Source organism: Oryza glaberrima, chromosome 9 (assembly GCF_000147395.1).
Source record: "Oryza glaberrima chromosome 9, OglaRS2, whole genome shotgun sequence".
In the NCBI taxonomy this organism is placed as follows: Eukaryota; Viridiplantae; Streptophyta; class Magnoliopsida; order Poales; family Poaceae; genus Oryza; species Oryza glaberrima.
In genome coordinates, this window is record NC_068334.1 from 2,563,300 (window position 1) to 2,584,408 (window position 21,109).

Genomic DNA, 21,109 nt, shown 5'->3' on the forward strand with positions numbered 1-21,109 from the left:
GTTATGATGAACCCTGAGTTCCACTCGACACTCAAGGCTGTTGTTGGCCCGATCTTTCGGTGAGTTGATGATAACTACGATTTAGGACAAACGTTGACGATCATACTACAACCGTACAAGACGTTGCATTGCGCCTTAGCGATCGATACACCTCTTCGTGGGTTGTTGATCTTGCCGGTGCAAATCAACCCTATTCCTGCAAGCAAATCGAAGAAACAAGCAAGAACAAGATAAAAGCAATCTGATATTGCAAATAAGAGTTGAATACAAATGATAAGTTGGGGTTCTGAAGAACAAGCAGACGGACGGTCTAGCCGACACACGCGCTGCAAGCATGAAGCAATGGCTAAACTTTAATCTAACAAAACCCAAGAAACCCTGAAGGGGTACCTAGCTATTTATAGGGGAGGGAGGGCGACCAAGGGTGCCCTAGGGTCGTGCTCCACCAGGTTGGGGTGCACCCCACATGGGCTCCACTTGGGCCGGGGTCCCAAACGAAGTTACAAGCCCATTGGCCCAATATAGGTGAGACAGCACCTTGTTTCTTCAATTGCGGCCGTCTGAGATGGAATTCGGAGATGAGGCTGGATTCATTGGAAAGAGGACTCCAAGAGCTTTCCATCAAGTACTCACGGGCTGAAAACGGAGGTCGTATACAGATTAGGCGGCCGTTCGAAACCAGCAGTGTAGCAGGTGGCCGAATCGGATTCCAGCACTTGTAGGACTTGATCATGATATCTTCTTGTTCATCCATGATGTGAGGAACGGTTGTATCCATTGTAGCCATGGTCACATCAAGTTATTAATTGCTTAGACACGGTGTCTAGGTAGTTAATTTCTGGTGTTTGCTCCGCATCCCACAGTAGGTGTGAGGTGGGTGTAGAGGTGGTGACAGCACTCAATATCACTGAAGTCCTCCCTGTCCGGGTGCACAGTAGAGCGATATCTGGGAGCAGCGAGTTGGCCAGTGCCCGAAGTACCACATTAGGATTAAAGTTCAGCTTTCTGTAGACATAGTTTCTTACCGGTGAAACCTCTCTATCCTTTTGCCTATCCGTAGCTTCGTGTCCTTGGATGAACTAGTGAAGAGCTGACACACACGTTCCCTGTGGAAATCGATACCTTAGAATACTCCCGGGTGAAGTGCTACATTGGTATTTTCCGTGAGCTTGCAGATTCTATCTGTGAGGTTAAGAAATACCAACAATGACTAGACTTTTTATGGGCTTTCTACAACCAGGGCCCCATTGGTCATTTGCGGGTGAAAATTGATCCCTCACCCCGCATAACTTATGGGCTCTGCCCCGTTCAATCCATGGATGCACTATCCCTGGCCCCGTAGGGGCGGGTTGTGGGCGCTCGAAATTTATACTGTCCAGTGCAATTTGTGACCGCCACATAATTTTGGATGAGTCGGATCCATACATGCATAAATAGCCACACACACCTCAATGTGCCCATGGTCACAAATTGACACCAATCGATATAAAATACACAATGCCGAATAATGAGCAAAGCAGATATTGTTCAGACTCAACATGCCAAATGTGTTACACATCTCTCAGGAGAGTCATTAGGAGCCTACACGTGGAAGCAGATGGTGAGAGGGGCCGAAGTCGGCTCAGGCGACCTTGTGGTTCGGTCGAACTTCTAGCCCACCTCCCGGCCACTCCTTCGGCTGGGAGAGGCTGTCTGGTGGGCCCTCAATATGCTGTACCATGGTTGTGCTCAATTTTAGGTGGTTTTGATTGACATGTGGGGTCTCCATTCCGTGTAAACACGTCCGATTGTACGGAGGTGTATTTTGTCACATGGTGGGTGGTTTTCATCCATATTTCACCTGCATACAAATATTCACTAAGACTTGTGGAAATAGTTAGTAGCAACCACTACCTCTAAGTTTGGTATTCCATTTTATATTCTTCTATTTGCTATTATGTAGGAATCGATGGTCGAATTGGTACTTAAGGATCGTCAACAATAGGCTACAATTGTTGTGTCAAGGGACTCATACAGTGGATGAGTATTACAAGGAAATGGAGTTGCTCTTGATCCGTGCTCACATTAAAGAAGATGAGTCGAAAATGACAAGATTTTTGCATGGTCTCAATGATGAAATTTCTGATTTTTTGGAGATGTTTATTCAACACTTTTGCAAGATCTTCTTGATCAAGCCCAACATACGGAAAGGTACATTCAATAAGAACGGCATAATTGGTCCTCTAGTGGCTGCTCCAATGCAGTCCTATGGCATCGCACGCAACAAACTATCACTTTTGTTGGCACTCGTTCTCAGAGAGCCTCCACACGAGCCTCTCCACTAGCTGCTATAGCCAAGCTACAACCATCTTCGGCATCTTCTCCAGCTACACGCAATGAGTCTCGTCGGCTTGCTACACCTATAGCAAAATCCTCGTCCCGTAGCCGCGATATTGTGTGTCACAAATGCTAAGGTCGTGGCCACATTGCTGCTGAGTGCCCTAGTCGAAGAACCATGCTTGTGAATGAGATGGGTGAATGGAAATCTGCAAGTGAGACCAAGGATGATGGTTAGTGTGAAGAAGAGATGGTTAACGAGCAAGCGGATATTAATGTCGTTCATGCAGAACTTAGGGCTAGATTCACTTTCATTACACGAGTTTTCACCCAAGTTGGGATTTGTACCGTATATTTACCTTGGTAAGCGTAACACTTCACATACATTATACAAACCTTTTCTATCCTATAATGCACAAATAACACCATCAGTTTTCTTTTGCATAGACAAACGATGGTTACAGTTTACACAATACTCCCTCTATTTTATATTATGAGACACTATGACATTTTTCTAAGTCGAACATCTTTATGTTTGACTAAGTTTATATAAAATCGTAGCAACATTTTTAACGCCAAACAAACATACTATTGAAATATATTCACTATTAGGTTTAACGGAACAAATTCGGTGTTATAAGAGTTACTCTATTTTTCTATAATCTTGGTCAAGCCTTATAGAAGCTTGACTTAAAAGGAAAGTCAAAGTGCATTATAATATGAAATGGAGGGAATTATATCTTACTGTAAAGTTGATGTCCACTAACTTCTAAATCTCAATGTAAGTGTGATACATCATCACCCACTAGCAATTATTACATAGAGTATTTAAATCACTTGCAAGTGTACCATATCATTACCCACTAATAATTATTACCTAGAGCATTTTTAATATCAAACAAATATAACATATTATTTACAATTTTGTTGTATTTTTAGAATTCAACATACAATCAATGTCAAATCATTATCTCCACATCATTTTCACATTATTTAAACATGTACATCTATCATTCTATAATGTATAATATGCATTCATCCACATATCCCACGGTAAAAGCGCGGGGTATCAACTAGTATATATAAATGACGATCCAGAAGTGGGAACCGGTGATAACGGAATAAGACAATAATATTTTCCTCTACTGTGCACCATAGTTTCCTTATTACGTGCCAACATGAGGGTAGTTGTCACTGAAAACTACTCATAGCAAAAGGATTATGCGAAAGGATAATATTGTCTTTATCAGCGAAAAGCTAATTATATGATAGGCATTAATGGTTGAAAGGAAAATAATTAATCGACTATCGGCACAATGAGAAGGATAGGTTGCGACCCGTACTCCACTTATTATAGGAGAGAGATTTCTAATTTTCTCGCACAAGTAACTATTGAAAAAATAGATGGCTGGTCCAACGATCCTTTTTTTTTTTTTTGAAGAGATGGTCCAACGATCCTACTAACCTTTTCTTTCATTATGGAATAGTTTTTAGATGTGAATCAGGTGGTCTGCTACGCATTCCCCATTACTTTCTATGTTTTTTCGAAGATGGCCCCTCTATTTTTTTAATAGTATGTTTGACTTGTCCAAAAAATTTTAAATATGAAAAATATAAATCATGCTTAAATTATACTTCATAATAAAACAGAGTAAAAGAGTAATTACATATTTTTTTAATGAGACGACCAACATACTTACACTCTCTCCATTCACTTTTGATCAGCTTATATATAAGAGAAGTGAATCAAGACCGAGGAAAAAAAGCATCCAATATTCCATTTAGTGCGCATCAGTGAAGGTATGTTGTTGTTTCAGGAAGAGCAAATGAAACAGATGCTTCATTATGTAGTTGTTGGCAATTTTTTTTTGGCAAGAAGATAAACACATTTGGGACACCTAAACGCCTTGCGGTGATATGGAGTCGTCAATCACCCCGATCTCGCCAAAGGCCAAATCGAGATGGGTTCCGTAGAAAAAGCTAAACCGGCTAGCAGAGTCGATTTAGAGATCAAAATAGGCCGATTTAGATCGATACGAGGATAACTACCTGTCTCGTGGGCAAACGAAAGGTTTACGGAACAAACCTACAAAGGGGTAATCGTACTCTCGCAGCGACGACGGACGGTTTATGGCGCAAACCGACAAAGATGGACATAGTTGAAAAGTAAAAGTAAAAGAACAGATTGTTGGGGATTGGGGTCGAACCAGCCTTGACCCTTATAAAGGGGTTGATCTTGCCTCCTACAAGTCCTCCTCCACGTTCAACTCAGTATAGAAACCAATGAAAACCCGAAACATCCCTTACCGAGCAAGAAAACCTGAGAACCAATGAAATTCGCCTCGGACGCAGACTCTACCGGTCTGACCGGCCACATGCCTGCGGTCAGACCGGCTCAGACCGGACATACACTTGTGGTCGGACCGGCCCGTGAAGGAAACCCGACGCTTTCAAAACTTTAGTATTTTTCCGTATTTCGTTCATAGGTATCAAATTTAGGTGTAAAACAGTAGTATATGTTGATCAAAAGTGAATGGAGAGGGTATAATATTACAGAAAATTCAACGGACCGGTGCATATAATTCTATTGGAAAACGAGGGAATAATTTATTTACACGATCTGCATCATCACATAAGATGAGACCTTTACTTCTTTTCTGTCCACAATCAAACCAATGGACCGGTGCCAGCATTCCATCCATGTACATCGCCATCTTGCCGGTCAGCGTGCACTCATCCGCAATTCCCGTCCAGTTACATCAACGTGATGCGTCAGCCTCAGGCTGGGAATCATTGCTCATCCAGGACCGTCGGATCATCAGTTTACCCCTCAGCATTCGACTAGTAGGCTAGCGCAGAAAGAAAGAGAGACCATTCCGTCCATTCCCCTCCTGCGTACTTCCGCCGCGCGGCTCGCCGACGCACTCATCCCGCTGCCGCGCGTCGCCGCATCCCGTCCACGGGCGCCCGCCTCCTCGACTACCCACAGTCGTCTTGCTCGCACCTCCGCCGCTGCGGTGGCCGCCGGTCCCGGTGAGCAATGAGACCGAGACTAAACGTTTTGTTTTATTTGGGGTTTACTGTTCGTCTGAACTCGAATCGTTTGGTTGCAAGGAGGCGGCCTCCGATTTAATGGAGAAGTCCTACGCGTCGGCGAGCTCCGGCGAGCTCGGCGTCGTGGCGGGTGGTGGGGGCAGGTCGGTGCGGGTTATACCACTGCGGCATCCACAGGAGGCGGTCGCTGGGTCCTCGCCGTCGTGGTGGTCCGTGGTGATGGTGAAGGCGCGGGGAATGGGGCCGCGGGATTGGGCGGAGGCGGCTCTGCCCTGCTTGTCGTGGATGCGGACGTACAGGTTGAAGGAGGATCTGCAGGCCGACCTCGCCGCTGGCATCACCGTCGGCGTCATGCTCGTGCCCCAAGTACATTCTTTACCCTCGTGATTCGCAACATTTCGTATTGCTATGCACGGCTTCAACTGTTCCTAATCCTGGTTATCAAACGGGAAAGATATGGTTATATTTGTTAATTTCAAAACTCATTGCCTCGAAACATGATGTAGAATGTCCTTGTAATTACCTGATTTTTTGGCTACTGATTGAACATGTTAATCTCCAGGTTATTCTCTTGCTTGTCTAGTTAGTTTGTCATCATATCGCCAGGAACAATTACATAATTGTTTTTTGAAGTTATTACAGTTTACTGCTTGGTGGTCGCTAGTTCTAAGATCTAATTATGTCAACTGTAGTATGACTGGATTATTGAAGTATAGAATGGATGAGTGCCAATTCGTCTCCTAAAAATGGTCTATTGCACACGGCGCTATTATTTAGTGGATCCAACCATCTTTTCATGCTGGCCCGGAATAAGATAATCCCAATTTCCATATATGGAGTTATTTTCAGCAATGCATTCAGCTATAGATGGAAAGCTCTATCGAACATGTAGCTTGCTTACATATCATTCGGCTACCCCTTCTGTTAACACCATTGCAAATTGCAGTTTGAGGACTTAGGTTGGTTTGCCTTCTGACAAATACTGAATTTTCTGGACATCTTTTCTGGTGTTTCTGCTTAATAAGTTGCAAACTGGTGTATATCCTTCACATAGGCTGAATTTGCCAAATGGAGAACATAAATTAGCCTTATTTTGGGACACATTTGTTCAACAATTTCATTTCTATTCATGAACTTTGGTGCATGAGAATGTCAACATCTTTGACAGTTGACACTTGATAGTCCAGTCATCTGAATTTTATCTTAAGTCTGTCGAAACTTTTTAAAAGTCTTCCGATACAAATATGCAATGGTCGAAGTCCTGAAAATAATAACCAAAAAATGCCAGAAATGAAAATATTAATAATTAGCATTGTATTGTAGGCAATGTCATATGCAAAGTTGGCTGGGCTTCACCCAATATATGGGTTATGTAAGTATTTATATCTTTTGCAACTCCTGTCTTTGTAGTTTTTTATATTTGTATGTCTTTGCGCTTAATCGTTAGTATGCTATTTCCATGGCTGAACAGACACAGGCTTTGTCCCGCTATTTGTCTATGCAATTTTTGGCTCATCGAGACAGTTGGCAGTGGGTCCAGTGGCTCTTGTCTCTCTTCTAGTTTCTAATGTCCTCGGTGGTATTGTTGATTCATCTAGTGAGCTGTACACAGAATTAGCCATATTATTGGCATTCATGGTTGGTGTATTAGAATGCTTGATGGGATTGCTAAGGTAATTCTATTCTACTCTGGGTAGCTGTTGTTCTTTTTTAAGTCATTTTACAGTAGATAGGACATAATTTAAGAAGTATGGACACATCTACACATATTCCTTTGGAATTTTACACTTATGAATATTCAAGACAAATGCTTTATTGTCTCAGCATTATAGCTATGACTATAGCTTAAAATTTTGGACCACCAGCCGCATATCCTTATGCTTTTCACCATGTTCTGATGATATATCCTTTACAAGATTTTTTACTAAAGCTATAGCTATAACTTGTTATCCCATATGTTCATGGAAAGTGATCATGAAGTTCATGTAGAGGGCAACAGTATATAGGTCCTGCTACTTTTAGAGTGATACTAGGATCATTTCATGGGTACAAAGGTGTTCTGCTCTTGTGGGGCTCTGTTTTTTTGGGGCTCACATAAACAAATTTGTTGTCTAACAGTCATGTGTGCCAATACAAAAGCAGCAAACGTTCATAGGAAAAGCTGATATATCACAACCAGATATTTTTGAGGATTTCATGACTATTTCATGATGCACTGAACAACTGTCGTGTCCTTATGTTATGCACACATGCTAATTCTGTGGCCCAATTCATCGCTGTTGTAGTGCACCGAAAAACATTACCATGTATGTATTTCTTGTATTTTATATTCTCAAGAAAATGATTGGATTGAACATTAAAAGTTTGTGCGTATGCATCTATAGATTCTATACTTCCTAAAATGAAGGCACTGGCACCACCATTACCTCATCAATTTCATTTTCTGCAAATTGCTCCCTGGATTCATTATGATTACACACTGGACTTTCCATATGTTGTTTTTCTTTTCTTATTTGTCCTTCAAGATCATAATTTAATACAAAAAGGTCTAAGATGATTGAATTGTTGTGTATATACTAGTAATATGCCCATACTAAACGCTACGGTGTAATTCTATTTGTCTTTAACAACGTTTAAAATTTCATCTGTATATATGTAGTGTGTGAATGAATTTTCAAAAATGTATGTGAACATTTAGCGAACCTATGTACATTTAGCTAGTACCGTTATTTTTCTCAAATACGCAAGAGAATTGTGTATCACTGCATTAGATTTAAATATTTAAGACACCCACTGCTGTGGTGATGGAAAAGGAAAGGAAAATAACACCAAAATCCTCCAAAACCAAGAGGACGTGACCAAAAACACCAAAAAAATTCTAGCCACCTGCTACCTCCAACTGGGCCAAGCCCCTAGGTCCTGCTAAACACCACAAAGCCCATCCTCCAAAACCTGCCTAAGAAACAACTGCACATATGGAGAGACTCTGTTAAACACAATAATTTCGGTGCTTCCAAATCAGCCACACTCCCAAAGTAATGAGCGAATTCAGATCACACTTCCAGTGCTTTGAACCGGAGAAATGATCTTTAGCCACCATTCACAAAAACAACCATCCTCTGGTTGTGGTGAAAGATCTGTCCGACCAAGCCGATGAAAGAGGAGATACTAAACTTGTCGTGAGAAGACACAACCTATCAAAATATGTTGAATGGTTTCCTCCTCTTGGTCACATAGCGGACAGGTACTTGGATGGGGCATTAGCTAGTAACATATTCATGCTCTTCCATGTTTGCACACTTCAAACTATCTTCTAAGTTTTAGGGGGCAAAACCAAAATCATTTAGATATGCTTAATTTTTACTATAGTTATGTTACCAATGATATGTGTTCTTATTTACAGGCTCGGTTGGCTTATTCGATTTATTAGCCATTCTGTCATATCTGGCTTCACTACTGCTTCAGCTATTGTAATTGGTCTGTCACAGATCAAGTATTTCTTGGGCTACAGCGTTACGAGAAGCAGCAAAATTATACCACTTATTGAGAGTATAATTGGAGGAATAGATCAGGTGGGCTTTGCTGTATCTGTACGATCAGCTTATAGACTGTTTATTTTCCCATTTAAATTTTTCTATGCACAGTGCATGTTCCAATGTAATCCAATTCTTCAGGTAAAAAGCATACATAATTTGAAATGTTTCTGTCAGATCATAATACGCTTTTTGGTATTTGAACTACATATTTTTCACTAACTTAATATAGCAGTTCCATTTTGCAGTTCTCCTGGCCACCATTTGTAATGGGATCAAGTTTTTTTGTTATTCTTCTCATAATGAAAAATCTAGTGAGTTTTTAATTTCTTTCTTTATCAGTATGGTTCTTCTGTTATTTTTTTTTTCTGGAAACATTACAATCAAGGGGAGACTTCTATTTTTTTTTACCTTGAGAAGCGAAACTTTTTTCAGGGAAAATCGAATAAAAGACTGCGTTTCCTAAGAGCTTCTGGTCCCCTTACAGCAGTTGTGTTTGGAACAATTTTTGTGAAAATTTTCCATCCATCTTCCATATCAGTGGTAAGAAACACCTACATTATTCTTTATATTTCTTACTCTTAGATGTTACAAAATATGAGCAATGGAAGTACTTTATAATAAGAAATTTACTCTGATCACAACATTATCTACTTCTATGAATTTATGTCTATGAAGTGGGTTATTATACTACACTTACCAATCTTTTCTCCCTTATCCCTTAGAATATTATTTACACTAAAAAGTTGTGGTTGCTTTTTCCAATGGAATTACTTGATTCGTTGTTATTGAATGAACAAGTATAAGTAAATCTTATTAATTGTGGTACAATAGTCTCTTAGCTATGGTTCTCTAGTTTAGAGCTTTACTTTGTTCGTAAATTGAATTGTTATAGACATTCATTCATGGATAAGGTATTGTCCGAAGATCGGGATAAAGGCGGGATCTCTCTTGTCAGCACCGAGCTTGTCCCAGTTGTCCATAGACTCTTATCAAGCTAGACCTAGCTTTATGATTATTTATTGCTTAATTGGTAGTGGGTTACATGGGACCTTTTTATAAGGAGGGTTTCTGAGCTACAGTAGCATGGGTACTATTCACGTGAATCCGTGAGCAGCTTACCCCCTAATAATACAATCTCTACATCCTTAACAAACCATTTCTTTAGTTGCTAACCAAACGGATATGTTCCTAATTAATCGAACTCATACCAATCAACGAAACTATCGATATGTCTTGGGAATAACTATGCAATAGGTATTATTATTCTTCGTTATAAAAAAGTAGATACTATTATTCTTGAAGGTAAACTCCTAAGCATATTACTGCAGTTCATGGTAGTGTTTGCTACATTATCAACACCCACAAAAGAATGTTTTTCATTATCATTTGACTCTTTTTTTTTGTTATATGATGCATTGATGCTTCTTATATTCAAATGTGCGTATAAGATATATTTTAGTTGTTCTTTGTATTTAGTTACCTTTTTTGATAAACATATATATTCAACATTTAAATGATTTCCATTTTAGAAGAACGCAGAATTAGGTTGTTTTGTTCTGTCGGTTGACCATAATTTGTCTGTCAGGAAAAACTATACTTTATGTAATCCTCTATTTCTTGAGTGCTTAGGTAGGTGAAATACCGCAAGGTCTTCCCAAATTCTCCATTCCTCGAGGATTTGAGCATCTGATGTCCCTAATGCCAACTGCAGTACTTATCACTGGTGTCGCCATTTTGGTAAACAATAAATCTAGTATGTATTAGTCCTTTTTACTTGCTTTAGTGTTATTCACCATTTGTATCATACAATTTTAGGAATCTGTTGGTATTGCTAAAGCTTTGGCTGCGAAGAATGGCTATGAGTTGGACCCCAATAAGGAGGTTAGTTGTAAATCATTAACTAATGCATTGAATTCATGTTGGGGCAAGCTGCTCCCCATTTATTGTCACAAAAACAATCTCTTTATATATTCATGTTATGTGGTATAAATAATAGGTTCCATGCACAATATCTTAGAGGAGGTCATAATTAGTAGACCTCTTCTACATGCATAACCAAATTTATTAAATATTCTTTACATATTGATCATGTTATAAAATTACACAATGATTTTTCATGCACATTATCTTAGAGAGGTGACAATTTGCAGACTAAGGATAGTTATTAGTAGACTAACGGTTAGTATGTAAATTGCATATTAATTATATGAATAGTTAGTGCACCGAGAAATGGAGTAGTAATCATAGTTATTAAGACCGGACCGGTGCTCGAACCGGTAATAAACTCGGTTCACTGGTTTATTGGTTGGACCGGTCCAACCGGCGGTTTATTGCGGTTCAAATAGATTTGTATTATACTATTATCACATCTTGGCTCATAGCCTGGTGATTGATGCTTTATGCGGTGACATGGAGGTTTTGGGTTCGATTCACAAGTACTACATCATTTTTCCCTATTTTCTAACTCCACGTGACGCACCTGCAAGGCTGCAACCTGCGCGCTTCTGTTTCCTCCACGTGACGCCGTTCCAGCAGTTCAACCAGCTCCGGTTTTTGTCCGGTTCTTTGGAAAACCGCCCGGTTCAACCGAGTTCTTGCCGATTTGATTGCACAGCGATCTTTTAGATGAACCGGACCGGCCGGCGCCCTGGTTTCGGTTTTTTCTGGTTGGACAGCCGGTCCGGTCCGGTTCTAATAACTATGGTAGTAATTGTGCACCAAATCCTTTTTTATCATCTTATAGTTTATATTTAAATCTTTTTAGAGCATTTGAAATTTAAGAACAACAAACAAGTTACTCCCTATGTTTTATATTATAAGACGCTTTGACTTTTTTACTAGCCAAACTTCTTTCAGTTTGATTAACTTTATACAAAATTTTAGTAACATTTATAACGCTAAATTAGTTTCACTAAATTTAATATTGAATATATTTTGATGACATGTTTGTTTGGTGTTGAAAATGTTGCTATGTTTTTCTATACTAGCAAAAATGCTTGTGTGTTTTAACAGGTGAAGACATTTTTCACAATTGATAAACTCTGTCAATTTAAACGACAAACCGAAACAAGTCAAACAAAACAATGGCAAAACAAAGTCAAAAATCATATGTAGTATTGAACCCGGTTACACTCGCTTCATGTGTCATCACACGAAGAATCCTTTATGTACATCTTTCCATAGTCTCACAAATCGATCGGGTGGCTATTCCATAAGTTGACACGTGTATTTTGCTAAACGTCATCGACCAAAGATTGAAATTTTGATTGTTCAATTAGTGAAAGTTTTTTACCTGTAGATGGAAAGCATTTGCAAAGTAACAAACTTGCCGCATGCACACCTTAATGATAATTTCAAAAGGAAAATATTTATGAGAGAAATTTGGAAGAGAAAAAAAAGGAAAAAAGGAGAAAAGGAAGAGATTGGAAGGAGAGGAAGAGGATAGAATGATCGTGAGAAAAGAAAAGGAGAAATAGAAAAAATAAAGGAGAGAAAAAAAGACGCTAGTCGGGGATGCGCGCGGGTCAGGGCGGTGGGATGGTGTGGGTTGGACTGGGAGGGGGAGGGGGAGGGGTTGGGCTGGGAAGGGGGTGTATAATAGTTATTCTAGAGTCACGTCGAATTGGACATAGGTGACATTGAACCAACTCAAAGATGATGTACCAAAATTTTGGTGTAAACATCTTCAATTTTTATAATAGTAAAGAAACTTGGTAAAACTTAAAGATTGACTAGGAAAAAAAAGTCAAAACATCTTATAATATGAAAAGGAGGGAGAACGCCAAAAGATGTTATGTAAAAGTCAGTGTGTCTGTGACCCTGAGGAATTTTTTTATATTTTATACCTTTTTAATATAATATTTTAATACTAAACCATCTAAAATTTTATTTTCAAATGTGAACCTTTTGGCCACACCAAGCTAGCTGGCGTTGCCTATTAACTTTGCCATGCCACATGTATATTGGCGTGGCAGTACTGCCACATTGTATTATACATAACACGTCATCAGTGTTACCACGCCACTGTAATTGGTGTTGCAATTGTGTTCTGCCATGCCATTTTCTCTGGCGTGACAAGCTTGCCGATGGAGTGGCGCATGCTTAAGCTTCGTGAACGGCTTGGCTGCTGCTTCACTGTACCTGTACCACGTGTTGTTCCTTGCTTATTGCTGTTGCGTGACTTCGTGAGCTGCTTGTGCCCTCTGCTACATTTCCTTGGCACTGCTTTTGTTCAATTGGCCCATACAGTCATATTAGCTGCTTTTATATATTCTGCTTGTCGCTTTCCTTTGGCTATTATGTGTACAGCAATATTGCAAAAACTTACTCCCAAGCTGGTATGGGCTTTTAGCTCATTAGCTTGATAAAAAATGGAGGTAGTATATCTTTTTATGCGTACTGTCTTCTCCCGGTGACCACCTAGGCAATTACTCTTTTTTAAAGCTAAAAGTTGCTACATTTCCACCACTTGTATTTAAGTGAGTTAGTGTGTAATATCGTGTGAACATGTGATAAATTGGTAAATATTAATATTTTTAAGCTGATATAAATAAGTTAAAACTTGTTGATGAGATTAGTTAGTTATTTCACGATCTGAGCCAAACTTTTAGCTCGTTAAAATTAGCAAGTCGAATTGATCTAGCTTGTTATACATGCAAGTGCGAAGGGCCTTTTTTGTTCGAAGCCAAATTTTATCCTATCAAATTATTGGTATTTTAAATAGCATCAAAATTTATATGATGGTTTATTAGCGCACAATTAATTAAATACTCCCTCCGTCCCAGAATGTCCAGATTCGTTGTCCTAGGATGGGTCTCATCCCATCCTAGGTTGCTATATTCTGCTCCTAGGTTGCTATATTTTGGGACGGAGGTAGTATCAGCTATAAAAATAAAAATGAATTAATATGATATTTTTAAAAACTCCTATATATGTTTTTTTTTTAAAAAATGGCTTATTGTTTAGTAGTTTGGGAAGCGTGCATGCGAAAAAAGAGAGAATAAAAGTTAGGAAAGTATGGATAAGAACACATCCTAAATGTATAAAACACAGTATGATAGCAGAGCTAGTAGTTATACCAGTATTCAATCCCACCATAATTAATTAGTACTCTTATTTTTTCTGATTTATAATTTAGCGATTACGGAAAAATGTAGCAGCACCATGCTAACGCAAGTTACATGTAGCAGCAATGAGCAGCTCATTTTTTTCTTCGGACGAAGAGCAGCTCAATCGTGTAACAACAATAATTACATCCCCGGTACTGCAGCAAGCAAGCAACAGCCTGTACTTAAGCATGCATGTGATTAGTCTCTGCCGGTGGCAAAGCTTGTCACGCCAGAGAAAATGGTATGGCAGAACACGCTTGCAACGCCAATTACAGCGACATGACAACACTGATGACGTGTCATATCTAATCCAACGTGGCAGTACTGTCACGCCAATACATGTGGCGTGGCAAAGTTAATAGGCAACGCTAGCTAGCTTGGCGTGGCCAAAAGGTTCAGAGTTGGAAATAAAATTTTAGATGGTTCAGTATTAAAATATTATATTAAAAAGGTTTAAAATATAAAAAATTACTGACCCTGAGTCCCTCACGTCTGTCTTAACTGCAAACTACACAAAGTTTAACTTGATGGGTTTTTTTTTTTCTGATGGCTGAGTTATTGTTTGATTCCATAATGGAAAATGTCTCAATCCATTATTCCGGCACATCTTTGTATAATGCTTATAAGACTTAGGAGTTTGTGAAGATCTGAAAACAAATATTGTGTGTTGCTTACACAGAACTGTCAGGCACTCTTATACAGTAGGAACTGTGTTTCGTTCCTCCCAAATATTTTCATTTGCTCAAACTCATACCTTCCTTTTATGTTTTGTTCGTCACAGTTATTTGGGCTTGGTATAGCAAACATATGCGGTTCATTTTTCTCTTCATATCCTGCTACAGGTAAAATACTAACCATATTAATGAGAGATCATTTCTGTGCTTATTTATCTGTATATTACATAATTAAAATTCTTAATTCACTAGAGCTAAGCTTCAAAAAGCTGATTATTTTGTACTATTCTTTCAGGTTCCTTTTCTAGGTCAGCTGTGAATCATGAAAGTGGAGCAAAAACTGGTCTATCTGGAATCATAATGGGCATAATAATTGGTGGTGCTCTCTTGTTTATGACACCCTTGTTTACAGATATACCTCAGGTTAGACTCCACATGTCTTGTTTATTTGACAGCACCCTTTTAAGTATTGGTTCCATGTAGATTGCCATCTGAGAATCTTTTTTGCAACTTGTTTTTTGTAATTACTGCTCTGGAAGTCGTATTTGTTTTTCCATATTCCTGCTGCATTTTAATGAAAATAATGTGAAATTTGGTGTTGCAAACAGGTCCTTGTTGTATTTGTGGTATATTTCACAGTTCAAGTTAATTTGAAGTTGTACTTTTAGCAGATCTACTGCAACTAATTTATAGTATCTCTTGTGTATAAAAGTTAATAAATAACACACCTTTTAATATATTCAAGTTGTTTACAGTTAAGTACCAAACGTAGGTACAGTTTTGCTTTTTGAAATGCATTTGCTGTTCCATTTTGGTTGATGATTATGCCTGTAGATACTTACTAAGAAACTGCAACAATAACTACATTCCCCTGCATTAATTTGGTTTTTTTGTCTGTACTCCGTCCCAGAATATAAGAAGTTTTAGAGTTGGACACGGTTATTAAGAAAGTAGGTAAAAGTGAATGGTGGAGTTGTGATTGGATGAGTAGTGGAGGTAGGTGGGAAAAGTGAATGGCGGGTTGTGATTGGTTGAGAAGAGAATGTTGGTGGAGAAGTTGTTATATTTTGGGACAAATCCTGAGAGCTAAAAGTTGTTATATTTTGGGACGGAGGGAGTAATTAGCAAAGAAACTGGCCTATGTAAAATGTTAACAAGACAGAATGAGGTAGGCATTGTAGTAAAATGCAGTCTTACTTGAGATCCTCTATTATCAGCTAAAAATAACCACAGTTTTGTACTCTTGATACTTCAAATAAAAAACATAACTTTATTGCAGAAATCAACTTTTCAGCCCCATTTGTTGCATTAAGCCTGTAACCAAATGAATCAATGTTATGTTGGAAACATTGTACTATTGTGCTAAACATGCACTGCAGAAAACTCCATCTCAGATATTTTATTAGCTATGGTAATTACACACATTACTAATTTGATTTCATATTTCTTCCTTCAGTGTGCCTTGGCTGCAATTGTTATTTCTGCAGTCACTAGCCTGGTAAGGACATCTTATTTCTCAGATATATCAAAATACCTTTATCGAAAAAGATGCTCTGTCAATCTTGATGCCTATGTAGTGCTTTTTTCAAAGGAAGCTACTGACGAAATTGTGCCAACCTAAACATTTTATTGAAAAACATTGTAACAATTTACATATTAGTGCTTTTACCTAAAAAATAAGTATAGTTAATTTATTTTACCCTCCACCTTGAGCTTTCTTCTCTGACATGTCACAATAATTTGTTTTGTAGCTTTCTCACTTTATGATGTAAACTATGTCAATCTGATTTGTCATGGACATTTTCGTTATTTAGGTAGACTACGAGGAGGCTATCTTCTTGTGGAGTATTGATAAGAAGGATTTCTTTCTATGGGCAATCACATTCATTACAACATTAATTTTTGGTATTGAGATTGGTGTTCTTGTTGGGGTAAGTGTAAATTTATTGCTGATTACTGACATGTGGATAAGATACCAAAATGTTCTGCATTCTTTTGATGGTAACATCTTCCTTCGTAGGTCGGATTCTCATTGGCCTTTGTAATCCATGAGTCAGCAAATCCTCATATCGGTGAGTAATTATGCTATACTAGACCTGAGGGTACTCACACTTTAATAGATACCACAACATCATTTATCAAACTAAGAAACTACCATTCTATCCCACCCTGCTCCTCTATTGGTGCTTTGCCCCTTTATTATTATTAAAGCTTGGAAAAGAGGATAGATTGGTAGAAATGAGAGGTAGCAGGGTCCTACATTTACCTGCGGTATTGCTATAAATATGGCGACATATTTTTTCTCAATTCTCAGTCGAAATTTTTCTAAGCCTTTGATTGGCTGGAGCGCCGCTTTTTTCGGTGGCATTGGTCTCATCAATTGCATTTGATTGGCTCGAAGCACTGCTTTAACCGTAGCTCGTTGGCACGTTCTTTCACATAAGTAATCAATATATGTAATTTTCAATGCAAAATATAGAAATTACATTGCACTTACATTATAATTACATTATACTTACATATGTAATTTAGAGACTTACATATGTAATTTTAGGACTTACATTGTAAATACACTAAAATTACATATGTAATTTAGAAATTTACAATGTAAATATATACCGACTATTTTTTGATGAAAAATATGGCATCATAAATATAGTTACTCTCTTTACCTGTGGGTAGATGGTACCCCTCTTTACATAAGGCAGAGGGATTGGACTATCCTTCTGTTAATTGTTCTTGCTTTCAACAGGATAACCTCTCTTCTCAAAAAAGGGCTTCTTAACAATGGATCTAAAAAGATAAAGGACAGAAACAATCCCCTAAAGGAAAGTAACTAATCAATACATAACCAAATAATCTTATCCAAAGATTTTGAAGCCGCCATGCCATGGGTGCAGGAGCATGTGTATGCATGCTTCTCCTCTCTTCCTGACCCCCTCATGTGCTCTACGTCCATACATATTGCTCTTTGTGCCCTACTGCGACCTTGCCTAAACCAGGATATATTGCCGTCGACTTGGGACGGAAACCAGGACTGCACTTTGCAATCCAATCCTCATGGTGAATGACAGCTTATGTACTATTTATGCATGCCTCTGGTGATTTCCCTGTCATGCACCTGATTTGACCCCTCTGCAACATGGATTTGGATAGACTTGCTATTTCTAACTGTTATGTTCAAGAATTTTAACTTTTAGGTATCAGGTTCTGATATATTATTGCAGGGCAAAAAGGTAATTCTAGTCCTAGTAAGTAGGACCATGAAAGGAGTTCTACGATGATTCATAAATATAGCTTCATAGGATGAGGATTCCTGCTCTGTCTTAAGAGGACTTGCATGAGGGACTCATCCAAAGGAAGTAACTAGAAGTAATTAGGTCACAGTAGATGATTGGAGGCTGTGATTCTTTGTGCCGTAGATTTTTGTGTGGGATAGGAATCTGATAGTCTAAATAAGTCAAGACAACCATATTGAGAGTTCAATAATCCCTTGTACTGTTTGGAGGTTGTGCTTGAAGAAATTTGTAGTCCGCTTTGACATATCTTTTCTCTCGCCATGGATTGTTTTGTCGCCGTTATTTTTGTTCTCTATAGGATAACAGAAATATCCAGAGCTGCTGCATAGTATTAGAGTATAACAGTTGATTTAACTAGATTTTATGGTCTGTGTGCAGCCGTATTGGGCCGCTTACCTGGCACCACAGTGTACCGAAATAGATTGCAATACCCTGAGGCTTATACCTACAACGGGATAGTTGTTGTTCGAATTGATGCACCTATCTACTTTGCCAACATAAGTTACATAAAAGACAGGTGGATATTTTTTTTATCTGTATGAACAGTTTGTGTTATCAATTTTTTTTCTTACCCTGATGTCCTGATGGATGTTTTGTTGATTGTGTCCCTTATCAGGTTGCGTGAATATGAGCTTAATCTCCCAAATTCAAACCGTGGACCTGATGTCGGAAGAGTGTACTTTGTGATCCTCGAGATGTCCCGTAAGATCTTTTTCTTATGTTACATGATATGAGGCACATTAATTTTTTTGTCATATCATGTTTGCATAAAAATGTTTCTTTCAATTAAGAAACTCATGAGCATCAAGTAGATTTACTAGACTAGTTAAGATAAACAAATACTGAACATGCAGCTGTTACATACATCGATTCAAGTGCTGTTCAGGCTCTCAAGGACTTGTATCAAGAATACAGGGATCGCCATATCCAGGTTGGCACTTCTAATTAATTGAACGAGTGAAAAGTAGAAACAAATGTGTACAGGTATGGCATTAAATCATTGAGTACTACTGATTGGTTGCAGATTGCAATAGCGAACCCAAACCGGCAGGTACACCTGCTGCTTTCGAGATCGGGCATCATAGACATGATTGGTACTGGGTGGTGCTTCGTGCGAGTGCACGACGCTGTGCAAGTATGCCTCCAGAAGGTGCAGAGCTCATCATCAAGTTCCATAAAGCTGTCGCCACAGGCATCAGGGGACCTAGCTGACTCCGTTACCACTCCAAAGGTTCAACAGCGGTATAGTTTTCTAAAGAACCTCTGGAAATCACAGGTTGGGGACGGGTGTACAGGTAGTGAGGTTCAACCGTTGCTACGCCAAAACCTTGTTTAACATTATGGCCGACTACCTTTCTATTAGTATCTGTCTGCCTGTTTATATTTGATGTACATGTATGCATACAGTGTAAAGGAAAAAAAAGGAATATGTTATTACTCTCTTGCAATTTTATATAGAGGAATTGAGATGGGGTTGTAAGTGGACAGTATATGTGCTGCCAACACATTGGTTATCTACACATAAGGACGTAGAATATGCTGTGTACTGTACGGTGCCGCGGCTTGCCTATCGTGAGGAGTTGAAATGTTCGCAAAATTCTTGTTTAACTTGTAAGTTTATGTATATACATTTTCCTAGGCATGTAATAACAGCCGCTTTCCATCTGTATGAGTTGTTTTTACCCTATTAAGGCTTCTTTGGTTAATCCCTAAAAGAAAAGGATTATAAGGGTAAGAGGATTAATTTCACACCTCAATATACGTGGAATAATTTTTCTCCAATTCCCTTTCAATCCTTTATGAATGGGCCTGAGCTTGGTTTGATAAAAGGAATAAGGCGTTTGACGGGTATGCATGCTTGTGACCGTAAGCTGAATTATACCAGTCTCCTCAATTAGACTTTGCATCTTAGACGATTCTTAATAACTGGTAACTTATAAAAGTGAATTAGGATAAAAATTATTTTGGATGTTTTTGTCCTCATGATGTTATATAGAAACGGTGCTTGGAGACCATAGGTAATACTGTGGGAACATCTCTGAAGAAGATTTTCAATAGTATAATATTGTAGACCTGTATGAACATCTCTAAAGGAGATTAATATTGATGTTGTGTACTGATTTGTAGTTGGACAATAGTAAAATGAGGACCACAAAATTTGTTAGGAGTGCATTTAGATCAAAACAATACTTGTGCAATGCTATTCAGTTGAACATTCATTGGCTCTAAATCAAACAGTTCTTTTATCATGTTGACTAACTCAAGTAGAATCAAACCAATGGCCCTGGGTAAGATCTTGTCAGGCAAAGGAAAAAAATAGATACAATAAATTCCCTAAGTAAGACATTTTAGGACAATATTGTTAACGATGAAGATGAATGGATTATGTGGCCTATTATGCATCCATTGTGGGAGCAGAATAGCTTGGGCACCTCTGATATCTTTTTTTCATATAACCTAGATCATTAATTTTTACAGTGTTGATAGGAATAAAACTATGTAATGTACATTGGATAAAAAGAACTGAAGAGAGATATTTAAAGCATAGAAGATCACCTCTGGGAACAAACTTGATATATTATATCAGGTTCTTCTAATTGTGCAGAACGGTTTCCTAGAGGAAGCAGTAGCATAGCCTGCAAATTGACGCAAAAAAAAAAAGAAGAGGTAAATACCTGTAGGTAAACATAGATACATTGCCAGCTGGAAAAAGAGAATATTTGTCTACCTAAATACATCAACACACAGTTTAGAATATGACAATAAATAATAAGGACAAAATGCATCAGGAAACATCATACGATGTTACTCTTGCTCAATGCCAAAGCAGTACTGGAACTGGATTCATCTATAAAGTTCTTAGAAGCAAGAGCGGTAATAAGATGCCTTGTACTTTACTTTGGGTTATTTGCATAGATGAAATCATGGTGCTACTGCTCCTGGACACTACCATAGGAGAGAGTAAGCGTTACATAATTAATTAGTAAATAGAAGATGCAGAGTGAAATGTCTTGTGGTAAACAATGTACATACCTTCATCCACATACATCGAATTTGCCTATCAATCAGTAACCACATGGTTTTGCTCTGAACCCTGGTTGTAATCTTGGAAAACAAAAATC

At 38.4% G+C, this 21,109-nt stretch overlaps 1 protein-coding gene across 1 annotated transcript; it reads left to right on the top strand.

Moving 5' to 3' along the window:
- The first annotated feature begins 5,126 nt into the window (after positions 1 to 5,126).
- LOC127784444 (sulfate transporter 4.1, chloroplastic-like) lies at positions 5,127 to 19,595 on the top strand. Its single transcript, XM_052311753.1, has 18 exons — positions 5,127 to 5,349; positions 5,431 to 5,736; positions 6,694 to 6,742; positions 6,842 to 7,043; positions 8,774 to 8,942; positions 9,152 to 9,217; positions 9,339 to 9,446; positions 10,536 to 10,643; positions 10,722 to 10,787; positions 14,796 to 14,856; positions 14,984 to 15,111; positions 16,145 to 16,186; positions 16,503 to 16,619; positions 16,709 to 16,760; positions 18,366 to 18,504; positions 18,604 to 18,689; positions 18,842 to 18,918; positions 19,012 to 19,595. Exons 2-18 carry the CDS (start codon positions 5,449 to 5,451, stop codon positions 19,321 to 19,323), a joined length of 2,070 nt encoding a protein of 689 aa, XP_052167713.1. The 5' UTR covers positions 5,127 to 5,349; positions 5,431 to 5,448; the 3' UTR covers positions 19,324 to 19,595.
- The last annotated feature ends 1,514 nt before the right edge of the window (positions 19,596 to 21,109 follow it).

Excerpts from the sequence above, each read along its gene's own strand:
- LOC127784444 (XM_052311753.1), top strand. The coding sequence starts at position 5,449 with ATGGAGAAGTCCTACGCGTCGGCGAGCTCCGGCGAGCTCGGCGTCGTG. Across the intron at positions 7,044-8,773 it reads TGCTTGATGGGATTGCTAAG|GCTCGGTTGGCTTATTCGAT; the intron begins GTAATTCTATTC and ends TCTTATTTACAG. Across the intron at positions 18,690-18,841 it reads TGTGATCCTCGAGATGTCCC|CTGTTACATACATCGATTCA; the intron begins GTAAGATCTTTT and ends CTGAACATGCAG.